At 42.5% G+C, this 19,702-nt stretch overlaps 2 protein-coding genes across 4 annotated transcripts in view; one reads left to right on the top strand and one right to left on the bottom strand.

Moving 5' to 3' along the window:
• slc25a16 (solute carrier family 25 member 16) overlaps positions 1 to 19,702 on the top strand; it is a 391,343-nt gene that overhangs the window by 342,516 nt on the left and 29,125 nt on the right. The gene's annotated exons all lie outside the window — the stretch shown is intronic.
• On the bottom strand, positions 549 to 17,007 carry crtac1b (cartilage acidic protein 1b). The gene is made up of 14 exons (XM_070841248.1): positions 16,823 to 17,007; positions 13,970 to 14,166; positions 13,460 to 13,596; positions 10,241 to 10,397; positions 7,944 to 8,078; positions 7,713 to 7,855; positions 4,824 to 4,960; positions 3,697 to 3,779; positions 3,321 to 3,421; positions 3,058 to 3,226; positions 2,126 to 2,271; positions 1,203 to 1,245; positions 957 to 1,100; positions 549 to 676 (listed from the first exon to the last, which is right to left on the bottom strand). Exons 1-14 carry the CDS (start codon positions 17,005 to 17,007, stop codon positions 549 to 551), a joined length of 1,905 nt encoding a protein of 634 aa, XP_070697349.1.

Here is a 19,702-nt window from a genome sequence, read left to right as displayed (position 1 = left end):
ATACACACACACACACATAGAACTCAAAGCTTGGAGACCTGGTGTTCCTCACCGTCCCAGTAAGCCCATAATAAGATGAGAGTGACACTGTAAGGATTAACATAGTGGCATTGTGGAGATACAGATGGGGACTCAGCGTGTCTCTAATGAACGTGGTCTGTGGAGCCAGTAGATCTGTCTGCTGTATGTGCAGTGGTTTATATGCTGCAGCTCCACTTATTGACTTGGCTTCAGTTCAGGTCCCACTAAGATAAGTGCCAGGCGATGAAGTGAGGGCTCTGCGGGTATGACACAGTTAGTTCTGAACCCCGTAGCTCCCAGCGAGCATGCTCCCTATATGTGTCTTGATAGTCCACAGGGGGCCAGGAGCCAAGAGGTGACACATAGCAGCGGTGATGAGGGGGCAAGACTGTACATGACTGGTGGAAAAAGGTGGCAGAGATCCACGGAGGAGGAGGTGGAGTAGATGTGAAAAGTTTGCTCTGAGAGTTTCTGTACATCCCCATTTAGCAGTGGAGAGAGTTAGGAAGAGGAGGAGACAGTGACAGCTACAGTAGTCCAGTCTGGAGATGGGTAGAGACGAGTGGGAGCACAGAGACGGAGAGCAGCCAGAAAGAAAGGCCCGACCACTTGCGTTCCCCAGAAGACCGCGTTCCCCCAAAGTAAGCCACCTGGGCTGCAGGGAAAGAGGCGAAACAGAGGGCAGGGAAAAGTTAGCCAACATCTGCGTCTTTATGGCTGAAAGAGAGCTCATTCACATGGAGGAGTTAGTCATGCAAGACAGCGGGGTACAGAGAGGGGACACGGCCAGAGGAATGTTAGCACCTCTAAGCCTTTACTCAAAACCAGAGTAATTAAGGCAGCTTAAGACATCTCGTTCTCTGGCAGTGCTTCCTTTGTTCTCCTGATCTTGGAAATCCAGCTAAGTCCACCCTGACTCTGCCAGGACCACTCACCCACACAGGCTGACCCATCATCGTTGGGCTCAAAGCCCTGGTTGCATCTCCTCTTGGCGCGGCACTTATAGCTGCCATAGGTGTTGGTGCAGACGGGGCGGTCAGAGGGGCACACAGAGGGAAACTGGGTACACTCATCTTTATCTGAGGGAGGGGGAGGCAAGGGAAGGAAAGGCTCTTTTTCTCTTGATTTTAAACAAGGACCCAGACATGGAATAGATAAACAGATAAGTCTTTGCAACTCACCTGTGCAGCGGCCGTTCTCATTCAGAGCAAACCCATGACCACACTGTAAGACACAAGCAGTGAAATAACTTAAAACCACTATGTGAAGAATTCTTTTTCTATGATTATACAGAGAGGAGACCTGTTTAAAGAAGAAGCATAGGCAGATGCCGGATGTTTGCATTGTGTTTGCATGATTTGAACCCAGTGTCGCCCAAAGATAGAGGCGGAATTACTAATCAACACATAGTTATTCTGAGGGATCACCATTATCCTATAATGAAACATTTCTATCTCGATCCATCTCCGTCTCCCAGCATGACAGGGCCCTCCTCCACAAGGCACAAGGAATGATCTGATGAGTATGGAAATGATGTGAATCATATGCTATGTCGCTCACCGTTACCTCAACACAACTGAGCACATCATCAAAACACAAAACACCTAATGAGGGAATATTCTGTGGGGTGAGTACTGTTCTTCTCTCCAGTAGTAGTGGATAATCTACACTGTTCTGGAGGCTTTCTGCTGCTTTTTCCTTTAATTTGTCAGCCATCTGTAGCATCTTTAAGTTACTTAAGTTCATTGTTTGTAGGAGAATCCCAACGAATACTTTTGAGGTCCATACATGGCCATATTAACCTGGTAGAGGATCAAACTGAGCTGCTGATTGTCTTTCTATGCTAGAACACTACGTAACCTCAGGTTTGCTGAGCTGTAACATGACTTAAACACAAATTAACTGTCAAATATACAATATAAGCACAAAGTTAAGCACAAAGACCAGGTCACCACGGTAAAGAAGCGTGCTATGCCAGTTGTTACTTCAGTTTGATCGAGCTCCTTCATCTCATTGCAATGCTACAAAACACCGAGAGTGCTACAAAGCTTAAGTAGTTTATAAAACAATAGGATTTTCGGATTGCTATGATGCACCACTATACCTCTATTTCCACAGTAGGAGTGACTTCCTCCTCGTCTCTCGGATAGTGGATCTCCAGCACTGAGTTGACTTCTGAAGGCTCCAGCGGTCGGGCCACTGACTGACCATCTGGCCAGTACACCTCGACATTGGTGGCCACATCCTTTCCTGTTCAGACATAAAACAAAGACACAGCACACAAAGAGGAACATTCATATGCCCCTCAGTGATTCTTGAGAGCTCATACAGCTTCTCGTGGGTTGTCTCTTGAAGCTTTCTTCTTCCGCTGACACCAACACAGAGAGACAAGAGTGGCACTCTCCTCCTCTCTCTCTCTCCATTAACTATTTTAATCAGGCATAGAGAAAGCCCCTCTCCAGAGGGCCCCTGTAGCCCTTAATTAAAGTGGCATTTCTAATGTAAACAGATCTTGAGTTACCTTGCCAGACACTGATCTACTCAGCAGGTGTGCTGCCTGAGAGCCAAAGAGTATTTCACCTGTTCTGCACTCGCAGACATCCTCTCATTTACTGGTGGGGAGCGAATCTCACATGTCTACCAGAAGTGATGCTTTTTTTGCAAGAGTGGGGGTCTGTTCTGAGGCCACGATGGTGTGGAAAGTCTGCTCTTAGAGTGTGTTATGAGTAATCAGCCACTGAGCGGTGGTGGCTGAGCTACAGTCCTATGGGAGTAGAAGAATACAGGGAACTGGTTCCTTACAAACCAGGCCAGCTTCCAGATGCACCACCTGCCTCCCATCTCTACCCACTTTGTCCACTTAGTCTCCCATGGGTGTCTAATCAGGCTACAGGTATTAAAACATTGCTTTTTCCTTCTCACTGTTACTCTCTGTAAACTTAATTCTGTCCATTTTTCTTTGTCTGAATATCCCTCAACCAGCGAAGCTAAGAGGTTACAGCTCTGTGCTCTTCAGCTGCTGAAATAAAAACGTACCAAGGCCAAAGTGTGCGACAGGCTCCATCTCACACAGGTACCCTGAGCCACCGTCGATGATCCGTGTGTGTGGGCCGCTCTTTTTAGTGTACACCACCACTTTAGCTCCTCTGGCAAAAGCACCAAACTTGGTTCGGGGAATCACTCGCAGCCAGGAGTTCGTGGTGCCCTGAGACACAGACAGCATGAGAAAAGGGAGGGCTGGGTTAAGATTACATTACACGACCTACAGAGGGTCAAACTTATCCTGAGTTTTAAGTCACCTGGTTGACTTTGTAGACAGAGAGCGGCTGTGCTGCACTTTCACCGTGAGACACCAGCAGTTCCAGACGGCCATCACCATCAAAGTCTGTGGCTACAGCTCCTGGGGATCCATCACAGCAACGATGCTTCTTAACACTTCTAACACTTAACTCTTACATAACATGTATTATCCTCATGCAGGGAAACATAATGTTTCAACTTTCATAGAACTAATCATGTGTAAGCAGTATTTTTCTTAATAAAACAAGGAGGGAACTCAGATCCTAGTGGAGCTCTGGTGCCATCTAATGCTTAGACGTTAGAACAGCAGGTGTTAGGCTGTTAATCATTGTTGATGCTGAGTTGTAAAATAGCCGTTGGTTCTGCCAAACTCACCAGTCCCTCGTCCTTCAGGCTCTGATGCCTCCCCGACATTTAACTCTTCTATCTGAGGGTCACCGTGCTCTCTCCTACTCACCCTATCAAATCAACATCATAGCAATTATCCATCAAATCAATAGAAAACATTAATATTTAAAGAACTTGTACTTTACTTGACTATTTTAATACTTCTATTACATTTCAGACAGAATTATTGGACTTTTTACTCTATTACATTCATTTGGTATCTATACTTGCAAGTAGTCTACAGATTAAGAATGTTAATACAAAGACAATGACGATGCACATTACCAGCTACCATGTACCTTTAATAACAAAGTATTTCAATATCCAAGTTCCCTCAAGTTGTAATTTAATTTCACAATGCACTAATGTGCTGATCCTGGCTGTTAAACCCCTCAGCTCAGCTAAATATTGATTAGTTGATTTAAATTAATTAGCTTGAGCACAATAGTTTGAGCTTGTTTTGTTCAGTGCCAGAGAGCAGAGTTAAATTAGCTGATTCATCTTCATACTAGACAATGGCAGAGCCACGGGCCATGGAGCAGTGACCCCTGTCGGGCCATCATCGTGTCCTGAAAGACAAATTCTTCTCCAAGGACCTGGTGCGCAGGAATATTTTGATCCAGGAAATCTCTGGGGCTTACACTGATTTTTGATATTCAGTATGAATTGACCCACTAGTTCATGGCAGCATTCATCTTGACTTCTGCATCCTGTTCAGAAAAATATGCCAGATCAGATTTTTATTCAGACAGGATGGGTTTATTCTACTATTAAGTCCTAACAATTGATATGTATCAAAAGTTGCATATTGAGAGCTGAGTTCATTAATATTATCTAGAGAGGAAGCCAAACAGCGAGCCAAAAAGAGACCTAAAACTGTCCTAATGAAAGATTCATTCATGTGTGGAGGAGGAGGCGGGATGCCAGACTAGATAAGTATCCTTGGCAGGTAATTTTAAATTCTTCTCAGCTTCCAAGCCCAGTTTTAGAATATTAAATCAAGACAGAGGAGTAGTCCATTAAGCTCGTCACCAAAGTGCTATTAAAACGTGCACACACACATTAAGCACAATAGTATGAGAAATGTGTGTGTGTGTCTATTTCTGTGTGAGTACCTAAAGAGCCTGTTGGCGGAGGGGCCCCTATAGGCGATGTTGTTGAAGAAGACCTCCAGTTCGTTGTCGTTGTCAAAATCTGCAACCATAACGGTGCGAACCGGAGACGGCATGGAAAACTTCTGGGATGCTATGTCCTGAAAAAAAAAAAAGCAAACACAAGGTACTTCAGTGAAACACACACACACACACACACATACAACAAATGGAGGAAGTGCATTTTAGTTATTTATAAGCTGAAAGCAAATGAGAAAACATAACAGCTGTGACTGCAGAGCACATGGACTAAATTGTAACTAAATTCTCATCACAAACTTCACCTGTACTGCTGTCGGATTATTTAACAAACTGCCTTATTGCTGTGTTCATCATGTATTATGTTACGTCACACCTAAGCTGCTTGGTTTTCTGCTACATGATTCATTTAATTCTGCTTTTTGTTTGTTTTGCCCCTGAGGAAATGTCCTTTTCGTTAAATGCTGATGAAAGCATATTCTACATTTTATATTAATATATAGAAAAATATCAACAAAAAAGAGTATTTTCACCAGAACCTGCTGTTATTACAGTTTGCACATCCAGTTCAGTCCAAAGTGTGGACAGGTGGTGCGAGCTGAGCCAATGACTAGAGAGACTGTTAACTATAACCTGTAGGTCACAGACAACATGTCCATCAATAATACAGTCCTTGAGTTAGACAAGGATCTAAGAGTTTCATCTGAAGCCTAAAGATAAGAAGAAAAACCCTTTTTTTTACATTATCTGACATAAGAAAAGAAGACTGCAGCACTCCTGCCGTGAAAAAGTCTCCTCAGGAGATGAGTTTTTGCACAAGAAAGTAACGGATATCTCTTCGCTTCAGTGACACGGTGATAAGTCGGGGAAGAGTTATAGAGCAGCCCTTCACTCCTTCCAGTATTTACTCCCTGTTTTAATTATAAGGCTCATAAAACCGGTGGTGGGGGGGTCATACAGTGACCTTCTGCTTCTCAGGTGAAGGAGAGGGGATGGCCAACTGAGGCCATGAGCGAGGGAGGAAAGGAGGGAGAGACACTTGTACGTTTACTATATTACTAGTTTGATGAATAGATGTATCATAAGGAAAAAGAAAGAGAATCTCACCCAAACAAAATCTACTGCACAAAAACTTGAGATTTACAGGAAAAGAGGAGAGAATGTTTGGTCTAAGATTTTTTTTAATTAAATGTCTTCAAATATCAACGTTTTGTAGCTTTCTTACGACGAAGACTAAATTTTTCAATGTTAAATAAATAATATGAATAATATAAAAGTGTATTTTTAATTCTTTACTATACAGTTTTATGACAAACATTCTGATTAGTTGGAATAACAGTATAAATAATAGACTATGATGAAATTGCTCTTCTAAACTCTCATATTAATTCATTGCTAAATTATTCCTGCTCTGATTTTGGTACACAATAACTAAGAAGCAAAACTCAGTTGGGACCTTTTCCGTCTCTTTATATACACAGGTATGCCTAGGTGTGGTTTTGTGTGTGTGTGTGTGTGTATGCGTGTTAGACCTATTGCTAGGAAAACCTCGGCAATAGATTTTAATTAAAGCACAAACGGGCCTAATCGGCACTTTCCACCACCTAGGCAAGCTGCTATTTCAGCCCAATTTAATTAGCAGTTTACTGGAGTGATACAACGGCTTCATTATGCATGCCAAAGGTCAACACAGTCAGTAGGAGTGTCAGCGTGTGTGTGGGGGGGAGAGAGGTCTTAAATGTGTTGTGGGCTTGTGATTTAACAGTCTTTGTTTAAAAAACATCAGCTAGCTAATTCAATTTGTCTTCTGTGTGTTTGTGCGTGCATTAGAGTGCAGTGTGTGTGTGTGTGTGTGTGTCACGTTGATGGAATTCTCTATGGGTTGAGCATCAAACATTAACCCCTTATTTGACCCCTATAAAGATGTCTCCTGTGACATTTATCTCTTTGGTAAAAGATGCGGCCGCAGGTGCTGACAGATAGATCACTGAGCGCAAAACCTCTGCAGATTTACACGCAGAGCAGAGCAGAGCCTGTCTCTGTCTCTGTCTCTGTCTGTGCTGCTTTTAACTGCATTACACAAACACACACGCACTGCTGGCTGTCTTACAGGATTTGTCTATAGTCGTCTATTGAGTAAATCACCGCCCATCCGTCTTTAAATCCCACTCAATCCTAACTGACTAGCACGAGTCGGTGCTGGCCCACTTTCCATCAGCATAGATGACTGTGATCTACAGAGTTAATGGGTGAGATTTGCTGTCTTTGTGCCGCTTGTTCTTTTAGAAATTGATTCTGGATGCAGAAGAAGAGAGAACCACAACTACATCATTTGCTGTGCCTGATATTCTGTCTGAGATTATCACTGAGTTTTCACTGGAGCTGTTGCCAACCAAAGAAATAGTCCCAATCAAAACTGTTGACGCACATCTATATATTTATACTAGAGGTATGTGAAAACGTATTTATTCTGTAATTTGGGTCAACTGATCCTTTGTTTGAAGCATACTGAGGACTTTATTTATCTAATAACGTCTCAAACCTTCTTTATCAGAGTTTAAACTTTACTCTAAAGCTCTTTTCTCTCGTCATATAACTACTTCTGTCACTGTTTCATGTGTACAACTGAAAGTGTGTGCCCATAACCCCATTTAATTTGCTTTGCCTCTCTCAGTGATGGCACCCTTCTCACCTTACCTTCGAGTGTCAACATCTGGAGCGCCTTTGTGAACTTTTCTCGCGTCAAACAACCATGTTTGTTTCAAGCATACAGAGACTTTACAGTTATGTTGATAAATGAGGTTTTTAAGGATCTATGGGCATTTGTGTGCATAAAAAGTTGTTAAAAAAAAAAACAAACACGTGTGGAACCACCTTGAATTTCTGTTTGCGGTTATTCAGCTGCATGTACAGGCGATGAGGTCCGTTCCAGTTACCATACACAATGTCTGTCTTGCCATCACGGTTGAAGTCTGCCAGAGCGACCCCTCTGCCATGCTGCATGGGATCCTCCACACCTATGGGTAGATGGCAATATGTCAATACTGCACTATATTCACATGTTGAAAACTAGCCGATCTATTCAATTGTCCAGGTTGTTCTCACCAGCCTGCTGCGCCACGTCAGTAAAAGTTCCATCACCGTTGTTCCTGAACAGGAAGTTCGGTCCATACTCGTTGTCACAAAACACATCGGACAGGGTTTGGCTGACAATGGGTCCCACCACGACTCCTCGCCCTCCTGCACAAATGGAGACAAAGAGATGAGAGAGAACAGAGTTAAAAAGGTGAACAGACAGTTTTAAAAAGAAAAAAACAGGATAGGTAAAACAAAGGGAGAGAGATCTGCTCCATAGCAAAAGTGAACGGCAAGTGATCATTACTGTCTTTCCAGGCCATTTCCTCGAAGCAGGGCAGGTCTTTCTGCTGACACAGACACTGACTCTGATGGGCTACACACACACACACACACACACACACACTGAGGAACACACCTAGGCATAAAGAAACACAAAAATGCAAAGCCGTGACACACTGAGAATCTTCTGCCTTAGCCAAAAACTAACAGCAATTTTCCCTATGAAAGGATCTTTGTGACTGTTTAATACTCTCTCGGTATCACCCAAGGATTTTCCAATGACTTTCTACAAAGTGAAGTGTTTCGCTCAAGTGTCTCATCTGTGACCAGTGGAGTCTGATTATGGAGTTGAAAGGGCTCTGATTGCCCTTCCAGTATGCAGAGTCAGTGCTCTGAGTCAGGACTCGCTCCTGATTTACTGGCCCGCTCCATCAGCCCAGACAAATATCACTGGCCCCCTATGGCCATAAACCACTAATGTCTCTCCTGAGATATGTAACCATTAGATATACAACTTCACTGACTGTCCCTCTGCTCTGATTAACGGCAGTTTGATGACAAAGCCATCTACCGTACATCATTCACACCGATTCCGGGCCAGCCCACTCTGCCCCCCCAGCGGCTCAGATGACATCCTGCATGCAAAAAGATCTATAGATGATGAAGATTGATTCTGTTACGCTCAAATACAAAGTCGTGTCCCAATTCCAAAACTTCCTTCGACATCAGCTTCAAGGACTTTTCAGTGGTTACAATAAAGTGGGCTATCAAAGAGGCAGCGGTTTTTACTCACGATGGCTCCCTGTTATCAAAGAAACAGATCATGAAATCGTTCATTTTGGCATTAATCGTTCTCCTCTTCTGTACCGAAGTAGTATCCATCACAGGGTTAAGTGACGTGTCAATGCAAGCTGAGGGAGTGGGATGCGGGGTGGTGATAAATTCTGATGCGATTTCTTATGTAGAGAAAAAATAATTTCAAGGTAATGTAGTTTCAAAAGCATTTAAAGGAACATTTCTATCAAAATAATTAATGAGCTCAGTTCAGTTCAGACCTTTATTGTTCTTAAAGAGCCGAGAGCATCTTAAAAAAAACAACAAAGACACATTCAAAATGCAAGACAGTAAGAGATGTGACAATAAATATACATCACATGGTCAATGAGATAAAAACGGAAATTAGAACAAGATAAAAGTGCAGGACTTTGGAGGGAACTGAGAGCCAGATTATGGCATAAATGTGAGTTATTTCACATGGAATAAGTGAGATTTTGAAGCTGTTACGCCAGATTTTCGGACGCCTGTATCGTTCTTAAAGACAGGATGAAATTGCTGAAATTGGATGTTGCTTTTCGGTGATTTGCCAGCAAAAAATGTCTACCAAAGAAGACCACTTCTCCCCAGAGATTTTACTGGCCACTTTGACATTGTTGCCTTGTTCCTTCCTTTCTGAACCAACCAAACAATAGGGGGTCTGGGGCGACCTGAAATCATCCTGTCCTGTCGACACTGAAAACATTTAACCTGTATAGTAACACTTGGATAAGACTGACTCTGACCACGCTGGTTGCAAATAAAATACATTGTGCTATAATGGCATCCATGTACTTATGTTCACACCTTCAGCAGTCCAGGGGAACCACAGCAGGCTGTGATAGATGCCATCTCTGGGCCGTTGAGCTGCTCTGATGTATGTGTGTGTCGCCCTTCCCCTTCGCCTTCCTGTGACTTTGACTGGAGTAAACAGCTGACAGGGCCAAAAGAGCCCACCACCCTTCTCTCTCTCCGGTTCTTTCTTCTCTAGCGCTTCCACTCATGCTCTCTTTCTTTCGCTCACTTTCCTTTTTTTTTTTTTCCCCCTCCTGGCACCTCTCCAACTCTCCCTTACTCGCCTCCCATCTAGCACCTTCTCTGTACTATATTTCAGGCTCTATGGGTACAACAGCTCCTCTGCAGATGTCTGTATAAATCAGACTGAAGGTCCAGTGGTGCTGGATGATCTTACAGCAAGGGTCTTTGTCACGCAGACATTTCTTCACACCTACCAGTGAACTTGTTGACTCCAGCCTGCTCTGCCACGTTGGAGAGGGCAATGACGCCCTGCGAGAGGTCGCTCGCTGCCTCGTCCATTTCTATGAGAGCGTGAGGGCCCACAATGCCACTGGCATAGTTGGCTATGTAGATAGCATATCGGCCTGTACCCTGTGAAAAAACAAAATATGGCTTACATTTGTGAATATACTGTACTTAAATATAATGAATGCAGCATAATAACATAATAAGAGGCTATCTTTAAGTCATTTGATGATTCAGTAGACCCAATTTAAAACATATTTACTTATATTTACTCATACTTCCCTGTTGTGGTGTCTGACCCCATGCACAGTTATGCGACTCTTACATTTCTCCTGCCACCAAAGTACAATAGAGGGGAGTGCAATTTAATTTGTGATGCTCGTAGCATTCTAAAAATTGCATTTCAACAGCGCCTTCTCTTTCCAGACACAATTTCTTGGTTGCTCTGGATAAATCACAGTCCTCAGCATCAACACTTTTTATTGGAACTCCTTTTACCACGGTAATGAGGACACTGTTTCTGGAGAGACACATCGCTCAACACCACCAACAAAATTGACAAAACGTACTGACCTTTTAAAGGATAGTGCTGGTTATGTTTCATTTTATATTTTCTCTCAATACTTTACAAATTCCTCACCCTGTCTGTGGCTCTCAAGCCCATTTGTTCCTGAATACATAAATATTTTAAAAAAGGTCAGGAGTTTATTCTTTCCTTTATACCTGTAATAACAGGTTTCTGGGCCACATGGGGACAGCGGAAACAAGTTATGAATACAACTTTGAAATATCAACACTTAAGTTAATATGGCAAGCTTATTAGCAAACAGTTGTTTATTTACACATCCGGCAGTAACAGAGCAACATATAATTAATTTGGAGTTGTGTATCTGGTCACCTGCTGAATGTATGTCCTGGATTCACTTTCTTATAACTCCATATTTGGTCTCCACCAACTCTTGAGAGAAATATCTGGCTCTTTAGCTGCTAAACGCTCAACTATTTTCTCCAGCTTATCTCTGATTGTGTGTGTCTGCTATTTGGTGCTGAGCAGGTAGCGTTAGACGCCTTTTAAAGCTTCCCGCTAGAAACAGCTGTCCGCTAAACAATGAGCTCATTACAAAGCTCAGTAAGGTTGAGTGGAGCCGCAGATACAGGTGATAATTCCATGTAGCTTCTCCTTTCACGTCGTCACATTGTTTTCACATTGTCATTTGTTATTCTGAAAAAAAAATCAATTATGATAAATGATCATTTTAAAGGATTAAATAGGTTATTTGTAATGGCAGATTTTTTTTTTGCCTTGAACCACTTTTTTTAGTTATTATTTTGCTATCTTTGTGAATGTTATGCACAGTTTCGCCTTCTACCAATCAAACCTTTTCTTTCCCCTTTATCTCCCTTTACCGTGTTTCCTACCCTTTACCCCCTCTTTCTCAGCCTCTCTCCGTATTCCATCCTCCGCCTCCCTTTGGAGATTAATTTCACACTCCATTATCAGTCAGAGTCCCTGCAGACACAAACTCACAGACGGAACCACACTAATAGACTACACACTCGATTCCAACGAGCTTTCCCACCAGGCCCAACCTATTTCTGTCAATACAAACACATGCACACATGCAAACACACACACACACACACACATATACACACCATTTCACCATTTGTGTTAACTTTACTATATTTTCACAAGACAAGAAAACTAAATGAGTCTAGTTGATGTAAATGTCATGAAGCGTCACGTTACGGCCTGCTGAGGTGCAGGAGTGGGCTGCATTTACACACACTCACAAACACACACACACACATTCAGAACTTGACAAAATGTGAATGAACTACAATGAAAGACCTGAAGGCCATAGGCGGTTACTTAACAAACTTAAAAGTCAATGATTTTTCAATAAGTCTTCACCCAAGGCTAATTTCTGTCACTGGGATTGGCATTTTGAATAGTGTGACATGCATGCCTGCAGAACGCGTGTTGGTGCAGGGACATGTGACTGCAGGCCCTTTACATCAGGCTTTACAGCTACTACTGAGAAACCTGAATAAGCTACCACCACTAATCTCATTTTGATTTCAAAAGAAATGTATATTGAGCTTTTTATCAAGCGTTTTTCAATTATTCAGGCTTTTAAGATCCACTTATTTTCAGACACTCCATCCTGCCCGCCAGCGCAAAGTGAACCAATCCATCAGTTAAATGTGAGACCCCTCAATATGTCACCTTCATCAGTTTGCATAAGACAAATGATGGGACGTCATTTTCAAGGAGACCGGGAGGGATGAAACAGTTGGATGACTAATTGTGGCTCTTTTTCTGAAAGATAACACTTTATTTATGAATACACATGACCAAACACATTAACTACCCAGCCGACTACACAACATGCTTTGGTTTTGGCCTGTGTAACCTTCTGCTGTTCCAAGTCTTTTCTAATAAAACTTGCTCAGCAATAGGAAAATGAATTCTCTCTCTCTCCCTCTGTCAGTCTGCTGGAACTAGCATAGAAGAACACACATCAGGATTTTGGCTTCCTCTAAAAGCATTATGCCATTAAAAGCAGATATCTTTCCAATCGGTTTGGCAGCTGCACAACCTATCAGTGCTCAGTGAGATGGGACTGTGGTTAAAACATCTATTGTAATCCCTACTGTCCTCCTCCCCCCATTACTTTCTTTATCCCGTCCCCTGATTGGAAGTGAGGACCGTATGTGTGTGAGATAAGAGACAAAGAAAAAGTGTGAGCGTGTCATTCAGAGAGAAGAAAAAAAAAAAGTTAGTGAGGGAGGTGGAAAGAGGGAAGAAAACAACGAGAAAGGGACTGAGAGAAAGAGAGAAAATGCTACGGGCAGAAAACAGTAGTGTGTAGTCATCACTCCTCCTCTCGTGCGATGTTCTATAAAACAAACGAGCCCTGGCTTCTGTAATTACACTGGTGCGATGGACAGAAGAGAGAAAATGGCACACCATTCCCCCAAATGAACTGTCATAGCACATGCTGAGAAGGGCGGCGTAGGCAGGGCATGAGTTATCACTAGTAAACAAACAGAAGCGCCCATGCATGTACGCAGAAGACACTCTAGGGAGTTTGTGTGCGTGTGTGTGTGTGTGGATCTGCATATTCACCACTCTGTGTGTGTGTGTGTGTTTGTGTGTGTGTGTGTGTGTGTGTGTGCAGTACCTTTCTGTCCACACAGGCCACTGAGCGCCCAGCCATACGGTTGGCCACATCTCTGTGTTCGTTAATGTCATCGTTCAGCAGATCTTCAAAGCGTCCATTACGGAACTTAAACAGCTTGTCAGAATATGTTGCCCGACCTTGAGAGAGAGATGCAGAGTTCAGGATTGTACAGAGAATAAAGAGGTATTATGCAATACAAGAACCGTGGGTGATTGGAAACAGAAGAGCTGGTTGCTGTGGCTGAAAGTGACCCCTGTAATTTTTATAAAAATGATAGCAGGGAGGTGTTGCTGTTTTGGCAGAGTATGCTCTATAGCTCTCAAATTGATTAATAGCAGCACAAAGCTTATCTGCTATCTGATGAGCACTCAGATGAGATAAGCTTAATATCTGCATTCTGGTTCTCCTGCTTTGTCTCTGTACAAGAAAAGAGGTACAAGCTCTGCGTGAGTGTGTGCACATGTGCATGTTAGAAAAGCGTATCTGTGCGTGTAAAAGCTTGTACCGTACCAGAGAAGGCGTTATTGGTGTTAAGGACATAAATTTCTTCCCGACCGTCTCCATCAATGTCACACGCTGTCACTCCAATGGCGTTGCCTTGACGGTCTCTCAGGGCGTAGAACGGGGAACTACGGTTGTCAACAGCGATGTTGACAAGCCTTTTTTTCTGCTTGTCATACTTTAGCACCAGGTTTGGGCCATTGTAGCTGTCAACAGGCACCAAGTGAAAAGTGGTTACATCTTCATTACAACATTTCGAAGCCTAAAGTGACATTCTTTGTTCCTCAATCCTCAATTCATAAGTAGGAGCTAATGATGCTGCCTGAAAGTCCTGAAAACAATGTTTACGTTGCTTCACTTTTAGATGAAGGATTCTGTTAGGCATAATTTTGTAAAACTATATGATTAAATTGTCTGAAAACCTAATATCCAACCATAGAAGGGAACTCCAATGTTTTACACATCAAAGTATTTTGGGGGGAGTTATGTGGCATATGTGATAAATCGCCTCAATTGATGTCACTTAAGGCCACCAAGACATCAGTTGGGGTTGTCTACAGGCTTGAACATGTCAAACATGTGGAGATGCAAAGCTGCCAGACCTCTGTAGCCTGCTCTTCATCTCTATTTGAAGTTAGTGGCTCCAAGCTACAGTAGCTGCTACTAGTATAACCGCCCCCCCGAAACTCTGGACAAACTGCGGTTTGTCAGCAGTCATGTTGCATTGTGGATAAAGTGGGCACCAGGTTTTGACAAGGAAGAGGACTGTGTGGAATAAACAAGATCTTTTTTCTTATAGGAGTGCAATACTAATCTTTTAAGTATCTCCCTATAACTTTAGTTGGTTGAGAAAATACACTTTCAGGGCCTTTGAAATCACCAATTAGAAATTTTTACATTTTCATAATCAGTATAGTTTTTTTTATTGTTGTTTGTTTTGCTTTGATTTCGAGCTGGATTCAAACCCAATGAAATTAATCATCCTGTTTTTGCACCAGGGGAGGGTGAAGCAACAGCTTGCAGTGAAAATCAAAAATATCAAATTGGATAAACATTACAAAGACTTTGGAAACTCTCCCCTTGGAGATACTTTTGACCTAGTTTGTTAATCAAAATAAGGGAGACACAGAAAAGAGGCCACTAAAGGACACAAACCTGGTCAGTCAGCACTCTTCTCTTTTAACATGGACACACAGTGTGATTATGAGTGAATTGCTGAACAAGTTTGACCACAGTGACTTGACGTGACTTGTCCCACCTTAATTTTATTGTATAATAACGATAAAATATAATGCAAAACTTCATCCTAAACTCTAAATGAAATTACATCCTCTATGAGGTCTTGGGATGCCCTCTTGTCCGGGATACCTGCTGAATAGGGTGTCTCGGCTAAATGACATTTATTCAGCAGGGTCATTTTGGTCCATCTATATTCTATTAAGCATTTGGAAATTCATTGCTGCTTCACTGGAGAGAGGCAGGCTTGCCAAACTGTTCCCATCAATGGCGCTCTATCCAATCACATCCATTTTCATCAGCCGAGTGAGCCTCAGGGCACCCTTAACATCTCTCGTCTTTTAGTCTTTTGCCTTTGTCTTCAACCTTTAGCTTGGAAAATGACAGTGCACTTTCATTTTAGCCTCCTAGAGTTGGATATCGCTCAACAGTTAATTAATTGCTCTAATTGTGCATTATAGAAAAATGTGAGTGCTTGTAAGCAGTAGGCAATTAGAGGGGAGATGAAGGGGAAATGACCAAAATGCATCCCCCCTTGTTAGGGCCCATCAGATGTTCTGTCTTTTGTGCACACAAGTTCATTGTTTTCAATGGAGATGCGTGACGATCAAACCGGAAGTGACGCATTCACATTCACTGTAACGCGTCTGTTTTTATGGGCACGCTGAGATAGAAAAGTCTCAACTTTTTCAAATGTGGCGAGTGTCCCACAGGTCATGTGACAAGAATTAAGCAACCAGCTGCACAGGACCTGCTTCACGCTTTGCCACCGAGGATGTTACAACATCCGGTTGAAAGGTCAGCCAACTGAAGATGGAAGAGATGATCCTCATTCAGGGAGACATGGACCTCTACGTCCTGTCAGGTTCTTAGTATTTTGACAGCAACAGAAGGAATAATACCTGGAGAAATATCAGTTCAACTCTTGATTATCAGCATGATGCCCTTTCTTTTTACTAGCTGCAACGTTTAATGTTAATGTTTAATAGTTAGCTAATTTGCTCTAATGTTTGCTCTAACATTTTTTTTTGCTAGGCTAAACATTTCCAGTGTCTGGTTTTTACTGCTTAGTAACCACAGGCGCCACAGTAGCACAACCTTGAAAGCAGTTTGGACAGCTGGCGTTTTCTACATTTCCATTTTCAAACGCAGCATCTGAATGGCCCCTAACCGTGCTGCGTACCAATAATTTCATGCCGCTGTCCACGGTGGTGAAGAAGCGGACAGATTTGCAAGCGCATCTTTTTCAGTCCACCCTTCTGTCAGTTTCACCTGGAATCTATAACATTCTCTAAATTATATACTATAATTACCCATTTCTATACTATGTTGTAGCCTATTTACTCTATGGAGCGCTGTCATTTTCATCATCAAAAGTAGCAACGTCTAGTCACAGAAGAGCAAGACACTCATAAAGACACACTGCTGCCTGTAGTATTCCTACAATATTCCTGTAGGGAGGGGGCGGCGCCCCCTCTGAGCCATGGTACTTGTTATAAATTGATAAATTGCCTACTGCTCGCAACACTGAAAAGAACAAGAAAATATCAGAGATTTGAGATTCTTAAAGCTGGAGAAACGCTGAGTAACAAAACATTGTTTTACACAACACTTCTCCTTTCTCACCCAGCCACAAACATCTCCAGGTCTCCATCCCCATCCACATCAGTGACAGCCACGCCATAGTTGAGCTGGGTGGGGTTGTTGTCATAGTCGGGAGGAAGGACAGTCCTGGTTATGGCTGAGAACATGGGCTCTGATCGCTGAGCCCAGGAGAGGACAGGCAGGAGCAAAACCAGCCACAACAACATCTCCACCTAAAGGGAAAAACACACCAGCTGGAGGTGAGGAATGCTACCAACATCTTTTTTTAGCTTCAAAATGTCACTTTTTCTCTTTCAAATGAGTTTTTCAAAGACTTAATAGGTGCTAAGAAAATGTGCAGCAATAATAAAAGTCTAGAGACACACTCGGTACACTCGTGAGAAGATGAAAATTCCCATCAAACAAATTCACACACACAACACTTTTGGACCACGACTAAAGCCCACGTCTGTCCTGCCCATCGCAGCGAACGAGAATCAAATAAAAACTGTAATTCATACACTTGCAAACTGCAACACATGCCCTTGTTGCTAATTCTCCAAATCCATCGTGAGGCAAACATCAGCAGATCGTTGGCAGAGCTTTCTGCTGTACTCAGACATAAAGATGAAGATATACCACCACAATCAGCAGCGTTCTGCAGGGTTAGATCTGAACAACCTATCACAGGCAGACAGGCTGAGGAAATACAGGACAGAAAATCCATACATGGAGCAGGGCATTAGCCAGGGGCCAAGTGAGCACAGAGGAAACCAATACGACCTGATATAACAGACCTGAAGCGTTGTTTCCTCAGAGACAGTGACCAACTCTAAATTGGGAAATCTTTTTTTGGGGATAAAAGGGCTGTGTGATGTACAAGTGTCCATTTAGTGGTCAGTAGATAAAAGGTAGACATAGAGGAATTGATCCAATTGACTTGTGAAGTGCAGGTGTAGGTGGGGATTCTGATGCTAAAACTGGAAAGGGAGAGGAGAAGCATGACTGGAGGGGAAAAAGGAAGGAGGAAGGTCATCTCCTTAAGGCCAAAATAACACGCTCATCATCAGCAGCACTGCAAAACTTTACACACATATCCTCTAAATGGTATTTACAAGCTGACAGCTTGATTTGCTCTGCCTGTGGATTTATGAACGCAGCCTTCGTCATAGTGCTCATTCCACCTGTAATGCCATTGAGCTGTTCCCGTCTCTGCTTTCACGCTGCTGCAGATTCTCCCTTTGGGCTCCGAGTGTCCAAGTGATGTATGGCTCTTTAACATCTCCTTCAACAATTCAATTTAAGATAAAACCACATTGCCATTTGAGTAATACTCTCAAAAACACATCGGCGAGGAGAGGAAGCACCGGCGCTGACACCTGCAGAAATATGGCCAGGGCTAATGCTAGCTCTCCTGGCAGGCTGCACAGTGATAACGCCGGCTGGTAGCGATGTACATGGTGGCTGTTAGCAAGAAGGGTTAATTAACAACACTGGGAGCTCAAGCTGAGGCAGTTTCTCCCCATTAGAGCAGGATGTAATGACAAATGAGCTGGGCAGCTCCAGACTACAAAAGGCAGCTTGCTTATATACTCCATGTTAGATAGGGGCAGTCAGCTATAAATTAAAAAGAGGAGGATAAGGAAAGTAAAAAGAAAAGTGTGTTGGAAAAGGTGAAATTCTTTTGGAATATCTTTTCATGTTGTGATGCACTTGGCGAATCCATTTAATATTAGAGAACAAAACAACTACATTTAGATGATAGTTTCTATCATAAACTCTCAGGTGGGTAGCTGAACTTAGATCTCCATACAAATGAGGATAAAATAAAAGACAGGGCTTTGTTCCCACAGTACTGCACCTGGACAGCGGGCAGGTTTCAGTTCATTACCAGTCTGAAAACACAGAAAAAGTCAAGTATTCCCAATAATTCAACCACACTAAGTAATGCCAGAGAAGCGATGTAGAGAAAGGACAGATGAAACCATCGGGGACCGGCCTAATAAAATGGCGGGGGACTATTTTATCCAGTCAAGGACATACAGTCACTTTTCCCCATAGTCACTGCAGTAAAAACCAAGACGCCCCACTTGTCAAGTAAAGTTGCAATGTGACTTTTGCAAAACAGTTGATGCACTCATTGTATTTTTAGGATGTAACCTCTGCAGGATCAATAACGGTCCATCCCACTATATGAGTAGGAAGCATCAAATGAAGTAAATTGTACTAAAACAGTCAAAGACCATGAAATAGCCCCGGAAAAATGTGTTTGAGGCAGAGAAATGTTTTCCATTTGATTATTTATGTTGGCATTAAGAGGCCATTACCACTGCGTGCAACATCAGCATGTGCTTTCTGGAGCGTTCAAGCCCAGCTCTGATCCTGATAACACTGCGACAAAGAGCCAGCAACATCTTCACTTTCAAACATACGCTTCTAGAGGCTCTTCTCTGTGAAGGACACCCTCACTGCAGAACACACACACACACACACACACACACACACACACACACACACACACACACACACACACACACATATATATATATATATATAAGGTGCTGTACTAGTCCCAGGGCATTACACTTGGCAGTTACTGAGCGATCAACAATTGCCCTTAATACTAAGCTCCCAATTCATCCATCATTTACACAGTGAACATGAGACAGTAAAACATCTTATTCAAGCAAAGACACACTGTGCAAAACTCAATGTAACACCTCATCTGATGGTATCAATAATTAGAAACATCTTATATGTCTGGAACAAAACTTAATGAGAACAATTTTTAGATAGTTTTTAGATAGAAAGTTACACTCTTGAATTCATCATCAATATACTGTATGATACTGAATAACTTGAAATTATGATATTGTATAATAGTAGTGGCATCTATCTATCTATCTATCTATCTATCTATCT

Source organism: Pempheris klunzingeri, chromosome 12 (assembly GCF_042242105.1).
Source record: "Pempheris klunzingeri isolate RE-2024b chromosome 12, fPemKlu1.hap1, whole genome shotgun sequence".
Taxonomy (NCBI): domain Eukaryota; kingdom Metazoa; phylum Chordata; class Actinopteri; order Acropomatiformes; family Pempheridae; genus Pempheris; species Pempheris klunzingeri.
Note: the sequence above shows the minus strand (reverse complement) of the source record. Positions and strands in the feature narration are given on the sequence as shown.